Consider the following 15,962-nt stretch of genomic DNA (forward strand, 5'->3'; position numbering starts at 1 on the left):
TTAACTAACTGCAGACTTTTAATTCACTGGCTTAGGAAAAATACGAACACACAGAAATGTATTCAATATAACCCATATAATAGCTCTAAATGTTTTGTCGATGGTTTTTCACTGAAGATTTGATCTGTTGGGTTTTGCTATTTTCAGAACAGTATAATGATCATATTTAGAGAGAAAATCTTTTTCCTTGGGATGAAGGATTCCCCTCCTCTCCTTACCCATCTTCATTGATGTTATAACACAGAATACCTCAATTTTTCTAAAATATCAACAGTCCCTTTCATAGAGAAATTAGGTGGAAAATTAGCCTTAAAGTCCATGTACTCCCTGTATCTTGCATAAAAATAATTTGAGAGCTTAATCTTCTCTAGTGCTTTCAACCCCAAAGATGGATTCTGAAGGACTGGAGTGAACTACGGATTTCCTGGTTCTCTAGTCTTGGCTAGTGAATGGGCTTTGCATGGAGAAATTCAATGGGACTACCCAAAGCAGACACTAAATAATGCATGTAAGTTTTCTGAATGGCACTTCTAACTCTAACCAGATGTTTTGATGGCAAAGATATATCGATAATGCTGGATAATAAAGAACAACAATAACTGGGATAAAAAAAAGTGACCCAACTATTAAAAGAAATGTGCTAAGAAAAAAAAATGAAGCTCAGTTTCCAGATCTAGACAAAATGTCACTTTTCTACAGGTTGGTTTATGCTATAGAACAAGATGTTGCTACTAATTCAGCACCTCCTTATTAGATACTCTATTACTAAATGAACTGCATAAATATTAATACCAAGAATATTTTGTTCTGATTTTTAATTATTGAAGAGCTGTGCATTAAAACAATTAACGCCATATGATCTTCAGCACTTTTCCTTATCTATAAGATTATTTGCCTTTTCTTTTTCTTCTACGAGGGGATGAAAGAGGAGCCAGCCTCTTCTTAAACCTATTCTTTTGTTCCCTTTTTTATTCCATAAAATCTGATTACTATTTAATCAGACACATAATGCTAGTTGAATTTAAAATTTTTAACACATTCCTACAGCAACAGTAATATACTGTACTAATGCACATGGTATAAGTATGCTATGACTAAGTTGCATGAATGAGGCTCTCTCCTAAACCTCCATATAAAAACTGATCATCTTTAGCCAAAAGAGAAATCTGCTCCAATGCATTCCTCTGCTTACCATTTGGCCCATCTTGGTTTGTGCTAAGGGAGGAAGGATGATGTATATAAAAACAAAAAAGGCACAAAATATTCATGACTGTGGGAAGGAATCCACTGTCACCTATAATCCTCCCCATTTCTTGTCTATGAAAAGTCTTTATCATGCAAAGGTGCCTAAAAACGAGATTGACCAAACACCACATTTGGCCTTGATTGTAGCACTACGATTTCGCCAGTCCCATCATTATACCAGAGTTATTTCCACATCCTCTATCTTCTCTGTTGCTCTGCGATGATGATGTGTAGGGGGAGGAGGAGCAGCTCGTACCTGAAATGAGTAACATACACTCGTAACTACCAGAGGACGATAATAAAGTTTTGTTACATAGACAAAGTGGGTGAGGTAATTTTTTTTTTACTAGATCAACTTCTGGGACCAGCATGGCTACACCACCACTCCCACACATTAAGTTCCATGGTTTGTACAGATTAAAACCAGAAAAGTTGGGCCAGCCCCTCAAGCTGGTATAAATAGATGCATCATAATCACACCTATTTACACCAGTGGAGAACCTGGCCCATCCAAAGAAGCCATCACTGATATCTGTTATAGAATTGTTCCAGCTGTCACTGTTTTGATACTTAAATTTTTATTATTCAAGAATGATTAACAGCCCCAATACCATAAATCTGGAATAGGGCATATTCACTCTGTAGTGCAATGCGGTGCAGAATCATTAAGTATATCTATTATGTTTAACAAACTTGTAATTCTATTGCAGGGATTTGGTGACATCATAGATCACAAGCATGGAGCTTGCATAGATTGTGATGATACTAGCTACAATAAGCAGCTTACTTAATATTTAGTTATAGAATATATACTTATAGTAAGTTAGTTACAGTATAGATTTTTGTTTAATGAACTTTTGCTTTAACAATATTTTTTAAAAAGAAAAAAATGTATCATTTACATTGATTTCATATTATATGTGAACTTTTAGACCCAAAAGATAAGTTACAAAACCATCCAGTTCTTTTAACTCCAATGACATATAACTGGGGCTGATGTCCTTTTGATTCTCGACCATATTAATAAACTTAGTAGGACTCTTCTAAGAGCATTATGGTAAACCTTAGTGCATTTTGTGAAGGATTGTCATCACATGCTCTCAGAATGGCTTAGCTATCATTATCAGTATGTAAAATAAGGACTGCAGAGAACACATAATAGCTTCACAGTGCTGGAGAAAAGTGGAAAATTATGATTGGTAGTCAGTAATATACTTCAAATTCTGATTAAACCAAGTGTATTTAAATTTTAATGCTGCTTCAAAATATTTGTTTACTAAAGCATTACTCTATAATGCGGTCACAGGCAGATTGCCAGCATCAGAGATGGTGTGGAACACAACTACAGCCCACTAGCGTGATGGGGAAAATCTACAACATGGAAGAGGAAAGACCCAATAATTGTATTAGTGGAGCAAGTTGATGTGAAGAAGGTGATCAGAGAAGATCTTTTTCTTAAATCTGAAGTGCTTCATGACACCATGCTCTTTTGATCTCCTTTGTCTCCAGTGGATAAGGGTAAACCATTGAACAGTGCAACACATTTGACTTCTACATATAGCCCACTCACTTGGAGTTATGGGTGCTTGTTACCTTTGACAAAATGGATTTAGGTACTCAATTAGAAAACGTCATACAAACTTTGTCAGGTAAACATTATTCCATGTGAAAAAAGTTATATTGCACAGAAGGGTGGATCCTGAAGACACTACGGTCTGCACCTATTACCACTATAGACATTAAACATACCAGGAAAATATGACTGTCAAAACTCATAGCTTGATTTATAACTTTTAATCCCCAAATCTCTTGATTTTAGTGTAACCCCAACAAATGGATTTTGATTTTTTCCATTAATAAATTCCCTTCTTCCTTGTTTGGCAAAATCTCTTTTTAGGTAGTGCAGACATCTCAAAACATATCAGATCTTAGTATTAGGAGTTGCTCATCAGAGGACCTGTGGGGAGTTTACAAATGAGCTTAACCCTGATGTAAAAGTGCCAGCAGGACAGAGTTCTAGCAAGTCAATTTCTCTGCCCAACATTTTTTTGGGGGGTTGGCAAGACACAATCTTTGAAAAACATTTGTACAAAATATGGAAACTAGCTGCTTCAGCACCTATTTTTTCTGTCTTAATTCTATTATTTATATTACACTCCTATACACAGAGACATGATTATTATTCACAAAGAGAGCACTAGATATGTGAAAATGGAAACAATCATCCAGAGTTTGAAGTAGCAGTGTAAAATTAAAAAACATAGGTGATAGTTTTAATTATCACAAGTCTGAAAACCTCCTCTGATTTTGGTTTTCATTATTCACATTTTACATATCTAGGAACACAGATATTGAGCATAGGGAGATATAAACACCTAGATTAGATAGAAAGTGAATTAATAAGATCCAAGGTTCTTAAACACAAACTCCTTAAATACATGTAGGCTATGTCTACACTGGCGGGTTCTTGCGCCAGAAATATGCAAATGAGGCTGTGTGGAATATTGCTGAGCCTCATTTGCATATCTAATGAGCCGCCATTTTGCGGAAGAGGGTCTTGCGCCAGAAGGAGCTGTCTACACTGTCCCTTCTTGCGCAAGAAAAACCCTCTTGCGTAATGCCGTTATTCCTGAAAATAATCAGTGTAGCGGCATTGCGCAAGAGGGTTTTTCTTGTGCAAGAAGGGGCAGTGTAGACAGCTCCTTCTGGTGCAAGAGCCTCTTCTGCAAAAATGGTGGCTCATTAGATATGCAAATGAGGCTCAGCGATATTCCACTCAGCCTCATTTGCAGATTTCTGGCGCAAGAACCCACCAGTGTAGACATAGCCCTATTGTGTAACTACGTGTAGCTCTGTTTTATTATGCTGTTTACTTATCTAACTGGCTGCCATAGACAAGTTGAACCTCAGAAATCCAGCACTCTCTGGTCTGGCTACATCATGGTCCAGTAGGCCCATGGATAATGCTGGACCAGAGAGCCCAACTGGGAGCAGAGGACAGCCAGAGTCAGGAGTGAAGCTTCCTGTGCCAAGGCTGGTGGCGTGGGAAGCGCAGCCCTGAATGGGGCTGGTGGTGGCAGGGCTGGCTCAGCTAGGAGTGTAGCCCTGGCTGGGGCTGGAAGCAGTGGGGCTAGTATGGCAGGGCTGGGGCTGGTGGTAGCGGGGCTTGTGGAGCCCAGTGACTGCAACTAGCACCCCAGAGTGAGACTGGCAGCCAGGAGGGGAACCTTAACCTCCCCCAGTCTGGCAAACTCCCTGGGTTCAGGACTGCTCAGGTCCAACCTGTACATTGTAAAAAAAACCAGAGGAATCCTGTGGCACCTTAAAAACTAACAAATTTATTTGGGAATAAGCTTCATGCATCTGAGGAAGTGAGCTCCAGCCCATGAGAGCATAAGCACAAATAAATCTGTTCGGGTATGTCTACACTACAGCACTATTTCAAAATAAACTAATTCGAAATAACGCATCTATACACAAAAACTATTTTGAAATAGCGTTTTGCTATTTCAGAATAGTGTGCCCACACTAAGTGGACCCTGAACCGAAGTTAAGGCTGGCCGGAACCAGTGCCAGCAGAGCATCAGGTTAGGATTTGAGTGTGTGGGGCTGCTGCTTGAGGCTAACTGAGCTCCGTGCTTAAACAGACCCTACACCTCCACCCCAGACAGATAGTTCTCAGGGTTCCCCGCTTGCTTGTCTACCCCATGAGGGACAGAAAAGCAGTCCTGTCTCAGAGTGCCTTGAGTGCCCACACTCAGGATACCACAGCACTCTGCCACATGGAGCCAAAGCTGCCCCTGGGCATGCCAGTGCGTCTTGTGGAGTCGTTGCTATCAGTCCGGCTGCACTACTTGCTGCAGGCTGCCATCCGGGGGGTCCTTTGGGGGGCTGTCAGGATCCAGGAGGCCCTGCAGGACAGCGTCCACCACTCAGAGCCTCCCTGGTCCTCCCCACCGGGGGCTCGTGCCCCATTCCTCCCTCGTCTTTCCACTTACACCCCCCAACCCCCCTTCCTAATGTCAAATAAAAGACACGTATGTTCAAAAGTAGAAACTGGGTTTATTGAACAAAACTGGTGGGGGAGGGGAGAGAGCCTCTGGGGAGACTGGGAAAAGGAGGAGGGAGAGGGGAAGAGAGAGGGTGGAAGAGGGGAGGGGGAAACCTGGGAGGAGAGAGCTGGAAGGGGGAAGCAAGGGGAAGAAGGGGGAGGGGAAGCTCAGGAATCAGGGTTGGGGGTCTCGCCGGACCAACCTAACTTTCATGCTAACCTGCTCCTGGATTCGCATGTGGCCTTTGGTGGCCAGGCTGGCAGCTATACTGCCATAGATGGCCGCATTCCTCTGTCTAGTGCGGAGATTATGGACGTTGGGGACATCCCCCCCCAAACCTGAATAAGGTCCATGATTTCTACCCTGGACCAGGAAGGCACCCGCCTTCTTCAGACCCTGTCAGGCTCCTGCGAGCTGGCAGACTGCTCCTGGGGAATGGTGGAGGGCAGGCTGCCAGTGGCTTGCTGGCACATGTTTTGGGGCCACTGGGTCAGGGGCCCCGGTGGCCACTGCTGGCTCTGGGTTGGCAGGCTTGGAGCTGGCACAGGTACTGTGGCCAGCGTCTACCCCTTTAATGTCTCCGGGGCCAGGGGAGAGGAGAGTATGTTTTCCTGGTTGTGCCCAGAGTGGCCACCAGGGCTCACTGGGAAGGGCTGGAGGCTCCCTATTTCGAATTAAGTGTCTACACAGCACTTAATTCGAAATAGCTATTTCGAATTTGGTGTTACTCCTCGTACAATGAGGTTTACCAAATTCAAAATAAGGGCTCCACTATTTCAAATGTATTTTGAAATAGTGGTTTGCCTGTATAGACACTATTAAAGTTAATTCGAAATAACTGCTGTTATATCGAATTAACTTTGTAGTGTAGACATACCCCATGTCTTTAAGATGACACAGGACTCCTCAGTTTTTGGCTACCTCTCTGAAACATATACATCATGTTGCTTTTTGACACATCTGTGTTCCACTCCACAACCCGCAAACAAGCCTTTCCCTGGATATTTTTCTGGGGACAATACGTTTGTATATTTATTAATTGGACAGAAAAGATTTAAAATAGTACATGAAGAGCATGGTGATCCAGAAACTGGCATATCAACATAATTCCACTGGCTTGAATCATAGAATACTAGGACTGGAAAGGACCTTGAGAGCTCTGCTGATCTGTATCAGCTGAGGATCCAGCCTGGTTTATATAATGTTACCAAATCACTAAACTTGGCAATATTGGAAGCTTACAGGTCGCAGTTTGCCATATGAGGTTTCAGGAGCAAGTCGTGGAGGCTGTGAGAATCCAGGAGAATCGGAGCCGAAACTATTTTCTGAAAGAGTGAACAATAAAAACCAAAACATTGTGCGTGTTAGTGAGCCAGCTGAACATTGTGAAAAGAGCATGTTTCTAGTGCAAGCTGAAATTTTAATTAAAGCAAACATTTGGATGTTTCTCGTACTAGCAAAAAAATTTCTTACCATTAGTTGATGGTGACCTAGGGAAGGACTGGGAGCCTCTTTTATCAGGACTATGGTAGGGACTAATCGGTGGCTGGTCATACAGTGGCAACAGTGGAAGAGAATTATGAGGTTTTGGAGATATCTGTGTAACAGAGGAAAAGAGATGCTGACATTCATTCTTCAGCAAGATATATACTTGCTAACTGATCAACTGATCTCAACTTTTTTCATCTAGTGATGAAATGCATCTGTCAGATAAAAGTGCATATCAGCTGTACTTGGGGAAGAGAGACAAGATCTATTATAGTGATTTAAAAAAAAATCACAGGTGGCCATTCAGAGCAGATTTTTCTTCATTTCCCTAGCAGTGGTAATCTGAACAGATCCTGTTTGTAGGCTGTTTTAAAACATATCAGTTCACTGAGCAAACCTTGCCAAAGATACCTCCACAAAATAATGTTAAGATAGTGAGTTTTATCACTGCCTAACAGTATGTAAGGCATTTAAATGCAGAGGGTAACAAAAACCAGGAACAACGAAACTCATGCACTTTATTGGAATAAAATGACAGTAAGAAGTAGAAATGAGTTTTCTATGCTTGTGATACTTTACGACAGTGGACACATTGCAGAGAACAAAGGGTGTGTCTAGACTACATCCCTCTTTCAACAGAGGGATGTAAATTAAGCACTTCGAAATTGCAAATTAAGCTGGGATTTGAATTTCCCGGGAAGGCTTTTTTGAAAGATCATGTAAACCTCATTTTTTGAGGTTTACAGGATCTTTAGAAAAAGGCTTCTATTTTCGAAAGAACCACATCTAGACAGCGGTTTACTTTTGAAATAGAGCTTTTTCGAAAGCGCGCCATTACGTGATTATGCAAATGATACACAGGAAATTCAAATCCCAGCTTAATTTGCAATTTCCAAGTGCCTAATTTACAACCCTCTGTCGAAAGAGGAATGTAGTCTAGACGTACTCAAACAGACAGTCATGCATGTGCCCATCACTGCCGATAAGCTACTAGCAGCAGGAGTGTTTTGAGAAGAGAATGGAAGAAGGGAAAGAGAGGGGATGGGAACTTTTAATATTTGGGAGACTGATCCAAGCCTAAGGAGTGGTACAAAGGAAAGCATTATCATTATCCATTTTTTTCTAGAAAACATTAGCATTGTCTTTTTAATTATCAGTACAGGCTAGAAAAAAATTGCTTGTATAAAAAACTGCAACTCCTACTATACTATAACACAACAGTATTTTGACATTTTTATATCTGATTCCGCAAAGCTCTTGGCATAACTCAGTCGGGGAAAGGAGCTGTACAGTAACACAGCTATACATATCTGACTAAGAGCATCCCTATGCCTGAAGGCAAGGATGTCTCAGGAAACTAGCAGTGATTGCAGGCTGGGTTGACCAACATATCCCAATTCACCATTGTTAGAATAGGTATTTAAAAGGTGTTATGTAATCTGTTACTGAAAAAAGCTTATTGTACAAGAAAACTGCAGTCTAGATGTAGCCTGAGAGCTGGGATTAGTAGCTGTAAACAAACTTTATGGAACTTTGTGGAAACTTGGTAACTGAGATATGTGAACATCCGGCTAATGAAAATCATGCCCGACCATGAATGTTGTGGGACCAGAGTGTGCCGGACTAGAGAGGTTCAACTTGTATTTTTGCATTATATATGTCTAGCCAACCAAGAGAGGGTTATACAGGTGTGCTGGGACTATGACTAAAATGTGTCTAAACCAGGATTGTCTAAGAGGAGTTGACAAACAGCCCACAGCCCGCTCGTACAGGCCGGAGTTCGAGATCCGAGCTCCATTACAGCAGGCCCTGGCCTTTCCCTGCTGAGCTGCATTGGGCTTGGGAGGTTGCAGGCTGGGAGCTGGCTCAGCTGGAAACGGAGTAGGAAGGGGAAGCTGGTCCCTCATGCATGCCACAGCTGGGCAGCCAGCAGTTTGCAGGTTGGGAACCACTGACCTATGTAATGGAGCAGGGTGTGGCCAAAGACAAAGAAAAGCACATTTTTAGTAGGCCAGGGAAACAAAGCTGTCACAAGAGGAAGTGGGGAAAAGTGATCACCTAATCTCAGCAGGCAAAGGAGATGGCATACCCTGGAAGCTTTCATGCCTCTTGAAGCAGGGCCAATGAATTCAGAGAGATATTTTTCAAAGGTTTTCTGAACTAAAGAGAGGGGCAGAGAACCCATTAAGTTATCCTAGATTTGAGGAGACAAGGAAAACCACAGTCTTGGACTCTGTGGGGCTCCTGACTAAGAGCTAATCAGCCATTGTTGGAAAAATAAGATTGGCGAGGAAACTACTTTGAACAAAGACTGTAGAGCTTGTTAAGATAGATCCTTGCCATTAGAAAACATATTTTCCTTTTGTTCATAACCATTTCTATCTGTTGTACTTGAACTTATTTAAAACCTCTCTCTCTCTCTCTCTCTCTCTCTCTCTCATTTTTTAATCTAAACAAACCCTGGGTGTTGTGATTGAACTGAAGTCATTTTTAACCCCAGTCAAAATAAACTGCTGTTTCTGTTCCATTGAGTTGGCAGCTCCTTTAAAATGTTCTGTCAAACCACACTTGCAGGAGCTGTGTTTTGCAGAGATGCATCTCAGAGGAACTCAAACGCGAGAGTTCACTGTTACTTACTAGGCAAGGTTTGGGCTGGGAGAGCCCCAAGGAGTTTGCTGGCAAGGTAGGCAAGCTGGTGTGTTGGGCCCTGCTGTCACACTATGCAGCTGCAGCAAATCTCACACTTGCTGAGGCTGAGAGGGATAGTACATGCTCTAGGCTCAGGGATCCCCCAGTAGCTGAGAGATAATTTGTGATGATGTTCTTCTCAAAGAGAAATAATAAAAAGCACCAGATAAATTATCCTCTGGTGAAGACACTGAATTCTGATTTCTAGCAACACTGTTTTCATAAATAAGAAATAAGAAAGTGTTTAATTCTTGATTATGATATGATAAACTGGTTAAACACAGTATCGTTAGCATATAATTTTAGATCACAATATTGCACTAAACTGTGGATGTACTTGTTAAAATCCCATAGCTAAATGTTCTGCCCTCTAAGACATTATGAAAATATTGCACAGCATTAGATGTGAAAGACTTTACAACCGTCAGAGCCAATAATACGATTTTTGCCAGGGTCTGTTTAATCTCTTGATTCCATAAATTAATTACAGAAAGGAGATTGAGACTTTCCTCTGATTCATTTCCTTTCTCCTCTAACCATTCCTTTATTCTGTACACAAATCTCTTGTGATTGCCACAGTTCATCATTTGATTAATATTATATTGGATCACATAATAAAGGAAAGCAGTCACTATTTTTTTTTAAGGGAATGGGTAGGAAGGTCTCTGCAGCAGTGAACATCTACCTTTTTCCTTCCTTTGAAGTCCATGTCCTTATAATAGCTGCCATTGTCAACAAAAAAGCCATTCCAGGAACCAAAGCTCATTAATTGGAGAGAAGAGGCAACTATACAGAAATGCTTAGGTGTCCTGTATAACAATGCCGAATGCCAGCAAACCAATATGTATCCAGGCCCATATTTAATTTTTCACATACCTGAATGTCTCCACTCCATTGAATCTCTCCATTTTCTGAGGCTGTAAGTTCTTCCACTAACACGGATGGGAAAACCCCAACATGACCATTGAACTCCCCCTCCCAGAAGCCATCATCGTCCTGGTTCTCCTTGTTCAATATACGGATGATTGCTCCTTCCGGGAAGGACAGCTCATCATCTGTCTGGCTCTCATAATCATAAAGTGCTTTTACAAAACAGACTAGATTGGGAGAGGAAAGAAATTATAATCAGAATGAGAAACAGCTTTTTAAAATGCACCATCTCCATCTTTGCTAAACTGAAAATGACTTTACTTTTATGCTAGTGTGACTAATGTTGACAATCACAGGCTTATCAGACATATCTAGACACATTGGGTAGAGTCTAGACAGGGAGATGGGTACTAATGCAAATGGTTTCCCTTAGGTAAGGAGATACCTGTCCTAACATAGGCAATCCACAGGCATCCCAGTCATCTGGGGCAATAGAATGTTTTCAAGAACAACACTGACAGGCTTGTTTTATTTATTACTATTTACCGCTGGATTCTCCATTTAGGCTTCCTGAAACAAGCTCAGCTTCCGCTGAATTATTTGAGGTATGTGACCGACTATCCAATGCTGCAAGTGACTGCAGCATACTCAACAGACTGTTGGATGTTGGGAACTGTAGATACTTCTCTGGCACATAACCCACTTGGCCGGCTTTATTTCGTGCCTGTAAGTAAACCATATGAAAATGCAGTAAATTTCAGCATACTGCTGTAAAAGACACAAAAATAAGGCTCAAACAGTAAAATAAGCAAGAAAAATTATACCTTTACCCAGTCTTCCATGTCTCCATCTTCAATCACTTCCAATACCTCATGTTCCTCAATGGTCAGTTCATCTGGCTGAGAAGCCTGGAATGTAAGCATATCACATACAAAATGAAGACTGATATATGGCAGATATGTGCCTGTTCACAGAAACCAGAAACGAAATTGCCATCTTTACACTAACTTAAAAATATAGTTTTGATAGAGACATCTATAAGTTGTGTGTCCTGAATTCTTTTAAATATCCTTTAAAAACATGTTAAGGGTTTTTCTTCTCTTTTTCAGTCAAGGAGACCAAGAAGTTCTAAGAACACTACCATCTACTGTGCTCATGCCTATTTAATTCTCTTTAAACTTTCAGTGATTCATTGATACAAAATCCACTGTACGAAAGTCTGTATACATATGCCCAACATTAAGTATGTGCGTAGGCTCAATGAAGTTAATGGAACTACTCACACATGTAAAGTTAGGTATGTGTTTAAGTACCTTACTGAGCTAAAGCCTAGATGTGGTTTAAAACTTTATTAAGCTTGCTAAAAATGTTTCACAGATTTTACAGTAACAGATTTAACGAATTACTATAACTTTACACATTTAATATGGACTAAATCTTAGTGTCCTTCCTTGGGCAAACTCTCACAGACATCATATATTTTTGTGATAACTCATCTACTGATAAGAGATTTTGAAAAAATACAAACCTTATATGAATAAACAACTTTGCAGGTTAGTGGATAATTTCTTAGAGTTCCAGAAGGACTAGAACTACTGTCATCAAACACATCCATGCTGTCTTCAAATTCTTCCCCTTCTTCCCTTTCTGCATCAGGATTAAGCTATAAAGAAAATTTAATTTGTAGTTGGATTATAAAAAGTAAATGAAAAAACAACAAGAGTAAATTAGATTATTTAGTAACTCCAGCCCTTGAAATTCTAGATTCCAAATCTGCTGGTGACTGAGCAGTGTTACAACTTAAGATTCTATCTTGGAAAAACACCAAAGAAGAAATGCCATCACTAAAAATCAATATACTTGTTCTCTGAATGACTTCAGAAAAGTAGTCATACATTTGAGCAAATATCTGGAAGCAAAGAATGCAAGTTATCAATTAACATTTATGTCTTGACTCATCAATATCACCTAACTGAAAAGCAGTCAACTGCGTTTTAAATGTACACTAAACCTTCAATTGTCAGAATACTGCTATAAGGTAGGTCTCAAAAGTTTGGAAAAGAGGAGGTTTTAAGGTAGTGACAAATCCAAAATACAGCATCCCTTCTTCAGATTACCATATAAAGTTTTAATGGAGACAGAATAATATACTGGACAACCACATTACTAAAAGTATGATGAACATATGTCTGTTAAGATACAAAGTGAAACTGCCCTAACAGTGAAGTGCTAAAACTTAAACACTCCCCCGCAGCTTGTCAGAAATACACTTGAAGGAAAAGTAATCACTTCAATTTTTCAGTATAGTTTATAGGAAAAAAGATCCTTAGGGGGAGAATAATAATTAAGAAGTATTTATGAAAAAGCTAAATAAAGAGAGAAGTGGGATAGTCTGGAAAAAATGCAAGTTTCTATGAACATTGTTTGAGCAGTGATGACATCCACTGAACTTTGGTTTTGTGCCTAGATTAAACACTGGATAAGCAATTCTACCTCATGAAAAAAAAAAACACACCATCCTTCAAAACCAAGTACAACAGATTTTACAATTCTTAACTTTTTATTGTATTCTTGTTTAATTTTGCAAATGTTGCACAGCTTATGAAAGCAAAAGGCAGGCCACTCAAAGAGCCAGGTGTAGGGCAGACAGGTACTGTGAAGACTTCCTCAATCAGTTCTGCCAAAACACTTCAGGTAACACATTACACCCTTGTTATTTTAGTCTTGGTCATCGCCTGACGAGAATGACAGATGATGAGGTGACTTTGCGACACAAGCTGATGTTTATGGCTTTGCCGCAGAGCAAACAACTCATTTTCTCATTTTAGCTTACCTTTTATTCTAGTGACCTAGCTTCAAATATAGCTAAGTACACTAAATCCACCATACCAATTATTGTGATTGGATTATAGCTTTGTAATTCATATGAATTTAGACTAGTCCAGTTCACTGAAGTCCAGTTTGTATCCATTTCTGATTGAATGTTAACAGACTACAGTAACAAACAGTATTTCATATTCTATCTAGGTAACACTTTGGCTTTTTAAATTTGACACTTTGTAGATTAAGGTAAATTCAAGATGTTCATAGTTCCTACAAATGTTGCTTACTAAGTCTTGGCTCCCTCAAAGCAGTCACTGCTGAACCTGCAGCTGAGACCCATAAGAAACTACAGATTAAACCTCTCTTAAGCAGGACTCTCTGGTCTGGAGCCCTGCAGCACGGCTGGAGCGCAGTAGCAGGACTGCCCTGTGGCAGTGAAACTGGGAGCCCAACAGCAGGGCTGTCTCCTGGTGGCAGCACTGGGTGGGGGTTGGGAGGCAGCAGGGCTGCCAGTAGGGCTGGAGCCAGCAGCGGGGCTGCTGCCTGGCAGCAAAACTGCCCAAAAAGAGGCAGTGGGGTTGCCCGGTGGTGGGGGCAGGAACCCAGCAGCAGGGTTGCCCCATAGCACAACCAGGAACCCAGCAGCCCCACTGATGCCCAGTGGTGCGGTGAGTCTAGGAGGCAGTGGGGCTGGGAGCCTGACTAAGGGGCTGCCCCATGGGGCCAGGAACCCAGGAGTGGGGATGCCTGGCAGTGCAGCAAAGAGCGCGCTGCTGCTCGGCAGAGCTGCCTGATGAAGCTGGGAGGCAGTGGGGCTGCCCAGTGAGGCTGAAGCTGAAGCAGGGTTGCCACCCAGCGGTGCAGCTGGAACCCAGCAAGGGGGCTGCCCCGTGGGGCCAGGAGCCCAGTACTGGGGCTGTGCTTGCAGCAGTGGAGCTACCACAGTAGGGCCAGGAGCCCTTCACTGAGGAGTAGGCAACAGGGGGAAGCCAGGAGGGGAGGCTTGCTGCAAGGCCATGGCTACGGGGGAAGAGGGGGAACGAGGCAGCAACAATGACCTTCCCTGGTCTGGCAAAATCCCTCATCTGGGACCGGTCAGGTCCCGAGGGTGCCAGACCAGGGAGATCCAACCTGTAGCATATTATGTTTTGAAGAATTTGTTCATAAAACAAGTCCTGGTTTTCCAATATAAAGAAGATGATGTAAAGAAGATAAATACATTTTAATGCTGATAGCACAGCTATTTAAAAATTCCTTGAATAGAATAGATTTGCAAAGTAGAGAACACAAAGAGGAGAAAACAACAGTCAGGATACAGAAGAACTAGCTGTTTGCTTTATATAGCTTTTCTTTCTACACAAAATCTGCTAATGAATGACAATGCATCAACAGCAGGAACCCCCAAAGTGCACAAAATGAACCCAACACAAGAATAAAATCAGATAAAGTAATAGGACATCATAATTTAATTATCTTGTCTCTTAACTATATACAGTGTACACATATATCTGGGTAGATTTAGTGCTGGTGACTAAATTACTAACAAAAAGTTCTTTATCCTCAGAACAGCCGAAGCTCAATCAACAGCAGAAAAAGCTTCCACATCACTGAACCACAACTCTGACTTGGATGAACAACTTCTAGGAGTGAGTGGAGTTTAGATTTCATACTCATTCACTCCTTTGACATCTCTGCTGACACTGCAAAGGTGTCTGTCAGTGGCAATTGTAACACGGACAGCTCTGGCTTGAAATCATGGCTCATTTTACACAGACTGCTGAAAAACTATCAGATAACATGGTCTGAATTTGAACTTGAAAGATAAAAGACACTAGCCCATCACAATCATCCAAGCAATCAGTTCCATGTTCATAGCTAATCAGCAACCTGGAAAGGGCACTCACGCTTGTTGGTTTTTGTTTTTTTTTAAAACTCTGCATTAGTTTTGATTATTATCCAGCTCAGTGGAGTTGAGAGTCACAACTGACTACTAAAACTGGGCATCATTCTCTTCCTCTTTCATAGGATAAACAGACACCCAGCTACACTGATACCGAACAGTAGTACCAAACAGGAGTACCAGGTGGCATTAAATCACAAAATTACGACTAAAGCTTTTGCTGGCATCTAAGTGGAATAAATAATTTAACATTCTGTCCTCAAACTATGCATGTCTTCATTACACAATAAAGGCAGCCAGTTGGCTACGTGAGGCGACGTTAATTCCTTAAGCTTTTTACACTATCACATCTATTTATCAGTTTGAATAAATACTAAGATATCAAGCTTGTTTCAGCTATGCTGTTTTCTTATTTATAACTCATTAAAAGACAATTCGTTGAGAGCTCTGATGAACAAATGATCTCATAACAAAACCAGGCACAAAGAACACAAATTCTGCTCAGCTAAGCACGACAAAGCACAGGTAGAAGGTTGAGCCCTTATTACATACTGCCTTCTCTGAGGGAGTGAAGTGAAAGTGCATCTAGTCTGAAAAGAAGAGCAGTAAATTTTTATAATTGTAAGCAAAGTAATGTCTGTAACAGCTTTAGGAAATGCCAGCTATGGGCTGTCCTCATTTGGCTTGCCAAGGTCAATATAATCCTTTATACACAAGGGAATGTGTATGTGTAAAAGGGGAAAATGGAAATTAAATTTTATCCTCCCACGCTCTAACATCTGCCAGCTTGTGAGGGACTGGCACCAGCTTTAGATATGGAGCCAAATGTTTGTGCATCTGATTGGATAAAGGAAAGGCACTGAGAAGAATCCAGTTTCTTCAACAGGAAGCAGAAG

General features: G+C 41.0%; 1 protein-coding gene across 5 annotated transcripts in view; it reads right to left on the reverse strand.

Annotated features, from left to right (window-relative positions):
* Window positions 1-227: 227 nt before the first annotated feature.
* Window positions 228-15,962, reverse strand: part of FCHSD2 (FCH and double SH3 domains 2) — a 264,319-nt gene continuing 248,584 nt past the window's right edge. For all 5 annotated transcript variants that reach the window (XM_075919548.2, XM_075919550.2, XM_075919549.2 and 2 more), the window contains 7 exons: window positions 11,872-12,006; window positions 11,168-11,251; window positions 10,890-11,067; window positions 10,350-10,570; window positions 6,771-6,894; window positions 6,540-6,622; window positions 228-1,501 (listed from right to left, as the gene is read on the reverse strand). In XM_075919548.2, the coding sequence (XP_075775663.1) occupies window positions 1,418-1,501; window positions 6,540-6,622; window positions 6,771-6,894; window positions 10,350-10,570; window positions 10,890-11,067; window positions 11,168-11,251; window positions 11,872-12,006 (909 nt within the window). In that variant the 3' untranslated portion in view covers window positions 228-1,417. The remainder of the gene's footprint in view (window positions 1,502-6,539; window positions 6,623-6,770; window positions 6,895-10,349; window positions 10,571-10,889; window positions 11,068-11,167; window positions 11,252-11,871; window positions 12,007-15,962) is intronic.

This window comes from Pelodiscus sinensis, chromosome 1 (genome assembly GCF_052426305.1).
Source record: "Pelodiscus sinensis isolate ZL-2025 chromosome 1, ASM5242630v1, whole genome shotgun sequence".
In the NCBI taxonomy this organism is placed as follows: Eukaryota; Metazoa; Chordata; order Testudines; family Trionychidae; genus Pelodiscus; species Pelodiscus sinensis.